Here is an 11,028-nt window from a genome sequence, read left to right as displayed (position 1 = left end):
ACAGGTCAGCCAAATACGCCAGTCTAATTTGACACCTAAAAAGAGGCGAGCTTGATAAATGTGCCCCGGAGTACAAGAGTTTGAAACTGGAGGGGCCCCTGTTCTTGTGTAGGGGATAAGCCATGGAAGTGCAATAGAGCAGCACTGTAGCTGTCTGCCTACACAGGATACAGATCCATTCATTTCAATGGTTCCGCATAAAATGCGGACAGCGTATCCGTATGTCCGTTCCGCAGTCCTGTTCTTGCCTGTCTTGCGGACAAGAATAGGTATTGTTACAATGGATCCGCATAAAAAACGGATGGAACATGGACATCACACGGACATCCAACCCCCACCCACTCAGAAGAAATGTTTGTCCTTCCCCAGTATCAGTGTCCTATGATAATAGGATAAGCGGTGTCTGGCAGCTCCTTATCCTCATTCACTCACATTTCACCACCAAGGAGAACATAGCGCCGTCACAAGCTCACGTGTTGCTGCGGGTAAGGTCTGGTGGGAACTGGGTGGCGGCCCCCAGATAGTGGAGGCCCCTAGGCAACTGCCCTATAATTCAGTCCTTATTTAAAGCAATAGGAGAATGCAGTGATTTGAATGGAAACGTTCTGCAGGCAAGCGTAGTGTGATGTGTGTCCTCTCTAGTATCAGATCACTACACCAGACCTGCCCCTCTGTCCACCCCTTTATAACACTCCCTGCTGCCGTGCCACATTATGTAGGGCTGCTCTCACCTTCACAGACCGGACGCTGCTGCTGCTGCTACAAGTAATACTGCTGCTGCAGGTAATACTGCTACTACAGGTAATACTGCTTCTACAGGTAATACTGCTGCTGCCTCCTATGTCGTCTCCTCTACTCTGATTGTATGACACCTCTCTACATCTCTGTACTGCACTGCCGTCTACACACTACCATTCATCATCCCTCACACTTTCCAGCTCTTCCAATAACCTCTTAGTGACCGGCCTATTTTGAGCCTTTATAACCAAATATAGATATGTTATTATTTTTTATTTTTTTCAATCATCGCTTTCCAAGAGCTAAAAATGTTTTACAAATTTTTACGTTGCATGAGGGCTTGTTTTTTGCGGGAAAAGTTGTCGTTTTTAATGGCACCCTTTTGAGGTACACATAACTTACTGAATAACTTTTTTATTAACTGTTTCGGGGGGGGGGGGGGATGGATAAAAACAGCAATACTGCCACTAAGTGTTTACGTTATAAATTTTGCAGCATTTACTTTATGATGCAATTAGCATGATAGCTTTATTCGCTGGGTCAGTACGATTACAGCGACACCAAATACATAGAGGTGGTTTTTTTTGTTGTTTTTTTTATGACTTTTGCACAATTTTTTTTTTTTTTTTTTAAGAAAATGTTTTTGCATCGACCACATTTTAAGGTCCATAACATTTTTATTTTTCGTTCTAAAGAGCTGTGTAGGACCTGATGTTTGTGGGTCGCCTTGTAGTTTTCATTGGTAACACTTTTTGATCACTTTATATTATGTTTATTTGGTGGTGAACAAGCGAAAAGCAGCAATTCTGGCATTGTTCTATTTGTTGTTTGTTTGTTTTTTACGGTTAAAAGGCATTTTTGATTTAGGTTTCTTTACTCTAAATGGGTCCTAAATTAATAGGGGCTCGTTCACACGAACGTGTGCTGCCCGTTGCCATATTGCGGACCGCATTTGCGGATCTGCAATACACGGGCACCCGTTCCGTGTGCATTCCGCATCACGGATGCGGACCCATTCACTTCAATGGGTCCGGAGATGCGGAACGGAACACTACGGAAGCACTATGAAGTGCTTCCTGGGGTTCCGTTCCGTGCCTCCGCACCGCAAAAAGATAGAACATGCTCTATCTTTTTGCGGAACGGCGCGATCGCGGACTCATTCAAGTGAATGGGTCCACGATCCCCATGCGGCTGCCCCACGGACGGTGCCCGCAATTTGCGGTCCATAGCACGGGCACGGGCTTCACACGTTCGTGTGAACGAGCACTAAGGGTAAGAACCAGCCTACATACTGGCAGTCTCCAATCATTGCTGACACTAGCAGACTGTGTAGGAACTCGTCCTCTTCACAAGGGGAATGATATCAACCAGGTTCCTTTTAGATTGAGTCTACATGGAGACTTTTTGTATAGTTTTTTTGGTATACAAGTATTTATTAAAATAGACATGTCATGAAAGGTGACTTTTAGGTGATGTCTTCTCCAACTAGAGTTGTTCTCTTTCCTTTTCCTTTCCACCACCACAACTTTCCTGGATGCCCCCTCGCTTCTGCAGCCACCCCCAGCCTCTATAGCAACACATATAAAAATCAGATCTCAGACCAGATCCTCAGATGAATTCAGATCACAGACCAGACTCTTGCATTAATTCAGGCATCAGACCGGACCCTAAAATTTAGTGCAGAACTCGGACTATACCCCTAATTCAGACTCCAGACCCCAACATTAATTCAGACCTAGACCTGTTCCCTGAATAAGTGCAGACCCCAGACCAGACTCCAGACCTCTGCAGATTAACACAGATCTCCAAACCAGACTCCTAAGACCTCAGACCAGACCACTAAATGAATGCAGACCCTAGACTAGATCCGTACATTATATCAGACTCCAGACTCCAGATCTGGTTAAGGCCTCCTGCACACGGCCGTTTTTTTTCCCCGTTTACTGGCCGTTTTTTGCGTTCCGTATACGGAACCATTCATTTCAATGGTTCCGCAAAAAAAAAACGGAATGTACTCCATATGCATTCCGTTTCCGTATTTCCTTTTTTCCGTTTTTCCGTTTTAACATAGAACATGTCCTATTATTGCCCGCAAATCACGTTCCGTGGCTCCATTCAAGTCAATGGGTCCGCAAAAAACGGAACACATACGGAAATGCATCCGTATGTCTTCCGTTTCCGTTCCGTTTTTTGCTGAACCATCTATTGAAAATGTTATGCCCAGCCCAATTTTATCTATGTAATTACTGTATACTGTATATGCCATATGGAAAAACTAAACGGAACAAAAACGGAAACAAAAAACGGAACAACGGATCAGTGAAAAACGGACCGCAAAACACTGAAAAAGCCATACGGTCGTGTGCAATAGGCCTAAGTGTGTGATTTTTATCTAGAAATATGTGAGGTTGTGAAATGATTCTGTCATATAAAATATATGGCTCATGTATGGACTGTATTAATGCATTTACTTTGTGTTATGCCCTATTTTATGGAATGTTTTAATTTATGTATTGTTATGGTTAGCTCAAATGTAGATTATTCTCACTCACTTCCTCCTATATATTCCCTCAATATAAAGCTGCTATTCATGACAACATAGTAAGGCCTCATGCACACGACCGTGGTGTGTTTCGCGGTCGGCAAATCACAAAGCGGGGACAAGAATAGGACATGTTATTTTATTTATTTTTTGCGGGGCCACGGAACAGAGCAACGGAAGCGGACAGCACACGGAGTGCTGTCCGCATCTTTTGCGGCCCCATTGAAGTGAATGGGTCCACATCCGAGCTGCCAAAACGGCGGCTCGGATGCGGACCCACACAACGGCCGTGTGCATGAGGCCTAATTAGCGGATATTTTCTCCTGGCTCCTGATGTCCTATAATTAGTTGTATTAGATCACCTTGTTAAAAAAATATTCTTTTTCATAGCTGGTCATTTTAGGGCTTCAAGATCCAACAGGAAAGATAAGAAAGGACATACCGTATCTATGTGTATATGTCATCCTACATGGCTCTGACTATACTAAATAAATGTCTAATATCACACCCCAGACCAGACTCATGTACTCCCGAGCTCCTTTTTAGGTCCAAGTGCCCCCTGCACTGGTTCTTAATACAATCCGGGGTCAAGATGTTCTGTGTGCTGCCATGTTTTGTTGCTGGAGGCATAAAACAACCCTTCACATTGCAGTTCTAGCTAACACTTGGGGACGGGTTGTATACCAACAGGGGTGTAGCTATAGGGGGGTAAATGGAGCATCTGCACCCAGACCTTGGTGCTCCAAGACCCGTCTGCTAAATAACAAGGCACCAATTCTATAAATGGAGAAGGTAGGCGGGGGGGCCCTGTTACAGATTTTGCATTGAAGCCCATGGAGTCATGTTACACCTCTATATGACTACCTTGCTGGATCTAAATTTATCTGCATATTTCTATGGAGGATATGGAACTCATGTGGTGGCCAGAAGCACATGACCCATTGCATCTGGCCACCCCATACCACTGTCCTGCTAAACATGCTACAGACCTCTAGCAAACCTCACAAAGAAAAAACTCCCGTTTCTGCTTCAAACTCCCCCCATCACTTTCTCCTGATAAACAATTCTAAGTTTAGAAGGAAAAATAAATGAATTACTTATCCCTGCCAAGGCCAATCTGAAAGGAGAAATCTGGGTAAATGAGAATTTTGTGACTGCCATAACATAAAGAGCCTAGCTCTCTCACCTTCTTTAGTATAAAGGCCCGGTCTCTTGAACAAAACAACTTGGCAATAATTGTTTGTGGAGAAGACCTCAGAGGAGGCCTTTTCCCTGGTATATGATGAGCTCTGTGCACACCTATTGCCAAGGTAAAAACCTCTGCACCAAAACTCTGCAATAACCAGTCCTTTAAGAACCCGACTGTGTCCTCTCATTCCTCTGGAAAGCCAACTAAACTCCTTCTTAGACCTCTTGCACACGACCGTATGGCTTTTTCAGTATTTTGTGGTTCGCTAAAAATACAGATGACTTCCATGTGCATTCCGTTTTTTGCAGAATGGAACAGCTGGCCCCTGATAGAACAGTACTATCCTTGTCCGTTATGCAGACAATAATAGGACATGTTCTATGTTTTAACGGAACGTAAAAACGGAAATATGGAAACAGAAGGCATACGGAGTACCTTCAGTTTTTTTGCGGATACATTAAAATGAATGGTTCCGTATACGGAATGCAAAAAATAGAACGTAAAAGGAAAAAAAAACTTTTGTGTGCAAGAGGCCTTAACCTGTCCTCCAGATCTGTAAGCTTTTGTTTTAACTGTTCATTTTCTTGCACCAACTCTTTAACCATCTTAGAAAGTTCTTGCAGCGTTTGGTTCATACCTGCAATTTGGTTTTCTGGCTTAGAGACCCGAACCCTTATTTCTTGCATATCGTCTCTAACAAGGGCAGATTGGGAACTTAAAGTGTCCCCAAGTTGTAGGTGAGTCTGAACTGAAAGGCAGGGTAATACAAGTAGGCAGGACAATAGAAGTAAGTGGGGCCAGCAGTACCACAAAATACCGCCCCAGCAAAATCAAATACCACAGTGCAGCACAAAATACTGCCCTATGACCATCAGGATGGTGATGCAGTTTAATTGAGGAGAGACTTGTGGCTGCTGGCCAAGTGCACAAGTACCTGGTGCTCCTAGCATTAATTAATTCTGTGAGCATCAGATCGTTATGTACCGGGCCAGCGCCTGTGAGGAGGGCTCAAGTGGCCCCCTGGGCATTAACCCATTAGGAAATTTCCCTGTAGGGTATATGGCCAATCCACCCCTGGTCTCTAATCAAGGTTAAATCAGATTTATCCCCACCAATCTCAGTGGTAAGGACCCGGAGAGAGGCATTAGACTTGTAAACGGCTGACGAAATGGCAGCCCAGGGTTTCTCTGGAGGAGGGACCCTTTGAGAGATGTTTTCTCGTATATCAGAATGGCAGTTGTCAGCCAAAATAGAGAATCTAGATCCACTTGATAATCCTGGACTCACTATTTATAAGTCTAGTCTGTTTTAGGTGGACTGAGGAGGTTGGGTAGACTTTTAGGTTCGTAGGGTCAGATTTACAAATAGGAATAGTATGCCTTTGCCTACAGGCACCCCCTAGGAAACGACGACCCACTAAATAGCATATATTCTAGTGTTGATCGAGCACCGAAGTGCACGTGTGCTCTACCGAGCACAATGGAAGTCAATGGGAGAACCCCAGGCAACCCCTGCTCAGAAGAGAAGAGGGTGTCTGGTTCACAAAAAAAGGTTAGAAATTGATGGAAACCCCATCAAAATGGTTTGGAAACAGCATTAAGAGGATAGCTGGATGGACTACAATTAGCTACGACATACAATAGACAACCACACAGAGACTATATGTCAAAAGCCACGTATGTGCTAGCCATCAATCTATCCATGAGACATATAACAGACTTAGTCAGCATACCTTACAATGGCAGCCTTGTGAACTATGAGACATTCCAAATCCAGCTCTCCTCTGACTGAGAGACAATAAGCCTCAAAGTTACTTCAGATCTGTTGGATGGCTTGGGTGGACCTGCGCACCTAGATCAATATCATTAGGGAGACAAAAAGTTTTCTGATTGTCCTAACATAATATTCAATAACCATTCTATTCAGTTTTGTCATGTAAAAACTAATTTGCATAAACATGGACATATGGGAAAGACATGCAAATGGACAGAATCTACCTTGTTTTTCAGCTGAAAAACCATTTGCATGGAAAATTCGCGATCTACACTACTCATGAACAGCGCCATCTATTGGTTTCATAGTCTTATGACAAGATTATTAGTGTAGCCTTTTGCATGGAAAATTCACGATTATAATATTCGCAATCTACACTACGTCATGAACAGCACTATCTATTGGATTCATAGTCTTGTCATAAGACTATGAAACCAATAGATGGCGCTGTTCATGAGTCATTACAAGCAGGGAAATAGTCCTCAGCTACACCCTAGCAAGCTTATATTAAAGCAGATAAAGTGCTAGATGTGTGAATGATAGCAGCAATCCAATATACACCTCAGTGTTAGCGCAGGCTATTATAGGCTGAGTGCTACACGTTGTGTGGACTCTGTTGAGCAGTGTGCCCCACTTACTAGCACCCCAAGAAGATGAACAGCGCCATCTATTGGTTTCATAGTCTCATGGCAAGCCTATTACTCTTGTCATAAGACTATGAAACCAATAGATGGCGCTGTTCATGAGTAATGTAGATCGCAAATTTTCCATGCAAATGGTTTTTCAGCTGAAAAGCATGTCTTTCCCATTTGCCCATGTTTATGCAAATTAGTTTTTACATGACAAAACTGAATAGAAAGGTTATTGAATATTAGGTTAGGACAATCAGAAAACTTTTTGTCTCCCTAATGATATTAATCTAGGTGCGCAGGTCCACCCAAGCCATCCAACAGATCTGAAGTAACTTTCAGGCTTATTGGCTCTCAGTCAGATGAGAGCTGGTTTGGAATGTCTCATAGTACACAAGGCTGCCATTGTAAGGTATGCTGACTAAGCCTGTCATCTATCTCATGGATAGCTTGATGGCTTGCATATACCTGGCTTTTGGCATATAGTCTTTGTGTGGTTGTCTATTGTATGTCATAGATAATAGGAGTCCAAGATGCATCCAGCCATCCTCTTAATGCTGTTTTCATCAATTTCTAACCTTTTTTATGAACCAGACACTCTCTCTTCTTCAGAGCAGGGGGTGCCTGGTTTGATGCTCGGGTCTCCCATTGTCTTTCATTGTATTAAATTGTACTCGAGCACCCGCAGTATTCGGCTGAGCACTCGGATGTGCCAGGCATAGCGATGCTCGAGTCGAACAGCAGTTCAGCCGAGCATGTTCACTCAACACTAATATATTCCTATATATAAGATTTGCATATGTTATGTAGGAACAAAGCAGGGCACCTAGGTAAGGACAAAGAGAAGGCAGCAGAGGGTACTATATATTGTGAGAAGAGCGGACAACTATTTTTATAGTCGAAAGTGACTTAAAGGGGTTGGCCCATCTCAGACATTAATGGCATAATGCTAGAATATACCATCAATGTCAGATAGGTGCAGGTCCCAACTCTGGAACCCACTCTTATCTCCAGAACAGAGCCCCCAAAGTGAAGAAGAGCACTCCTCTCACTGCTATTGGAGTTCTTTGCTATTTTCAGAAGTCCCACAGCGGTGAATAGAGGGCACACCACACATGTACGATCACCTTTCTGTTCACCGCTATGGAACTGACGGAAATAGCTGAGCGCCCAGTTGTTGACAACAGAGGTTGGACCCATACCTATCTGACATTGATGGAATATTCTAGCCACACCATTAAGGTGTGGTCTACTTAATGAGAACACCTAGAACACCAAAAAAATCTGTTCCTACATGCACCTGAATTATTAATCCAGTATAACCAGTGGTGTACATACAAGGCTTGTAGAGATTGTTGAGGCACGCAAGCCCTAGAGCTTGAAGGGCGTAAAAGGCCCGTCTGCTACATTAGAGGAGACTAATTCATCATATTTGTAGTCCCATTTACAGACTATGCATTGGAGCCCAGGATCTTCGAGTTACTCCATGTTATGTGTATGTTAAGACTGTAGATATTGTAGACTGGGATCATTTACATTCCAGAAAGTATGATTGTGTTAAGTTTTTCCATGTTTTTTCCTAAACGTTTTCTTGGAACTTTTACAGAAATATTGACAAGGACTTGATCTTTCGGGGACAACATGAATGCACGATTCTGCTCAGGGAAAGTATTCACATTACAGCTACTGATCCTTGTTTTCTTGTCTGCATACGTATTCTACCATGAAAGAAAAACAGAGCTTATCAGCAAGTGGATTCAAGAGTCTCTAAAATTACAGGAGAGAAAAAAACCTGTAAATAACTTGACTTACCCAGCTTTCAAGCACCCTTTGGCTCCTCCGTACCCATTTCCATACAAGTTCATCATTAATCAGCCAGATAAGTGCAAGGATCGGACACCTTTCCTTGTTATAATGGTCTTTGGAGAGAGTCATGACATAGAGTCTAGACACACAATTCGCGAAACATGGGGTAATGAAAGTATTTATGATGCTGATGTGGTCAAGATTTTTCTGGTGGGTATACCTAAAGTTGCTCCTGACGCAACACAGAGGTTGTTGGAGGAGGAAAGCCTGGCCTTTGGGGACATCATACAACAAGACTTTATGGACACCTATTACAACTTGACCTTGAAAACCTTAATGGGTTTGGAATGGGTGACCAAATTCTGCCCTTCTGCCAGCTATATCATGAAGATAGACAACGACATGTTTTTCAATGTAGACTACTTGGTCCATCAGTTTCTTAATCCAGGCTTACCCATTCATAACAATTACTTCACAGGAGCCATAGTTGCCAACACTGGACCTTTGAGGAGCCGAGCATACAAGTGGTACGTACCCAAGGAAATTTATCCAAATGATACTTACCCACCCTATTGCTCTGGCCCTGGATATTTATTTTCAGTGGATATGGCAAAAAAAATCTATGATGTGGCCCAAGAAATTAGGGTCATCCCCATGGAAGATGCTTTTATGGGAGTTTGTTTGTATGAACTTCATATTCCACCTACTGCACCCCCTGCTGGCATATTTAATGGATTCAGGCTAGAATATGACCTTTGCAGATTTAGGAAAGTTGTCACGGTGCACCATTATGCTGGAAAAGAGCTACAGAAGGTATGGGCCGACTTTTGGGCTAAGAGATCTCAGAAGTGCTAAGAAAACTGAATTTCTTTTAGTATAAATTAAAAATAACAGGAGACTAATGTTTTTTTTGGGAAATTCACATGAAAAAGTAAAATTCTCAATGATGAAGAGACTTTTTAGGAAACTGCTTTGGGCCTATTAGGGTGTGCTAAGCTGATGTTGATGAGGTTGCCTGACTGAGACCCTCCATTATTAGCTACAGCTGGGGGCCATATTTACTGTGGTTCTTAAGGACAATCATCAAACTTTTATCTCAATAGGTGCCATATAATGGATGATCATACTTGTAGCACCATAACAGGAGGAGCATATACTGAATGGTTCATCATGTTATATCAATGATCATTGGGTCATGATCAGAGATGACCAGGGGGCCCTGCTATCAGACACTGAACATCCCCATTATGTATAATTTATATGCAAGATTTTATATACAGTACATGTTCTATTTATTTAATTTATGGACATTTATGTAAAATATCCAAATTCCAAAGGGTAATATGCCAATAGAGGGGCACCACGGCACATTCCAGGCTGGGTTAGACTGGTCTACCAGAGTATCTAAGGATCATTTGGTAGGCCATCATTTTCTCAAAATAATAAGTGCCTACAGCAATGGAGCCAAAAGGACCAGCAAAAGACTACCCCAAATAACCTAGAAGACCCTATTAATGGTATGACACATGTGTACAGGACAAAGTTTAGATGCAGAGTGGATGTGCCTATGTTCTGTGTAATTTTAGGGTAGATCTTCAGAACCATTTCATCAAGTGAGCCTAAGGAACCCCAGTCACACCTGGGTCCTTGAGCCTGAAGCGTCCCTAAAGACACCAGTTACAGATTTTGCACTGGGGTCCACAGCTTCATGCAAAAATTGTGTAAAATGTGCTGCAAAATATTTTATGATATTATATGAGTTTCACACATGACTTACCATTGACAGTAAATAAAACAACTTTTTAAATTAAGCCTTTTTGTGATTTTAAGACAATTCTCTGGTCAGCCAATGTTATTGGTGGGTCCCAGAAATCGCCACATCTACCTCTGAAGTCCACCACCCAAAATGGCTTTTCCATAACCTGCAAGGTACAACTTTCCAAATCTGTACACCTAAAGCAAATGGTTTTCATGATCTTATCTAGCCCATTTTCTATCAGGCAGGCTTTTGAAGCAGCAGGCCAATTCTGACTATACCGTCAATCCCCTGGGTTTACACGCACTCAAGCTTACATTCCTCAATAGTGATGGCCGAACATCAGCTGGGACGTTTCGTGAATGCGTGTACGCGATCCGCTCTTTCGCGGCGGGCCCCATTCACTTTAGTGGCATGCGAACCTGAAAAACCTTTAAGTCATATTTGCAACCACCAAATACTTACTAGAAGTGCACAAATATTCCCACAACATGGACAGTGACATACTAGAGGGTGATCAATGGCAACAATTCCCACAAAAAATATGTATTTGAATCAGAGGACATTTGTAAACTCTCAAAAATGTGCCCTGCTG

General features: G+C 42.6%; 1 protein-coding gene across 4 annotated transcripts; it reads left to right on the top strand.

Annotated features, from left to right (window-relative positions):
* Positions 1-726: 726 nt before the first annotated feature.
* Positions 727-10,453, top strand: LOC120986404 (beta-1,3-galactosyltransferase 2-like). Of its 4 annotated transcripts, none has more exons than XM_040414953.1 (2): positions 727-801; positions 8,478-10,453. In XM_040414953.1, the coding sequence occupies exon 2, from the start codon at positions 8,513-8,515 to the stop codon at positions 9,530-9,532; it is 1,020 nt and encodes a 339-aa protein (XP_040270887.1). In that variant the 5' UTR covers positions 727-801; positions 8,478-8,512; the 3' UTR covers positions 9,533-10,453. The 4 variants fall into 4 exon arrangements, with proteins under 4 accessions (XP_040270887.1, XP_040270890.1, XP_040270889.1 ...); XM_040414956.1 differs by having other exon boundaries at positions 729-765; XM_040414955.1 differs by having other exon boundaries at positions 741-783.
* Positions 10,454-11,028: the final 575 nt, after the last annotated feature.

This window comes from Bufo bufo, chromosome 1 (assembly GCF_905171765.1).
Source record: "Bufo bufo chromosome 1, aBufBuf1.1, whole genome shotgun sequence".
Classification (NCBI taxonomy): domain Eukaryota; kingdom Metazoa; phylum Chordata; class Amphibia; order Anura; family Bufonidae; genus Bufo; species Bufo bufo.
The sequence above is the reverse complement of the archived record's forward strand: the minus strand, read 5'-3'. Positions and strand labels throughout refer to the sequence as shown.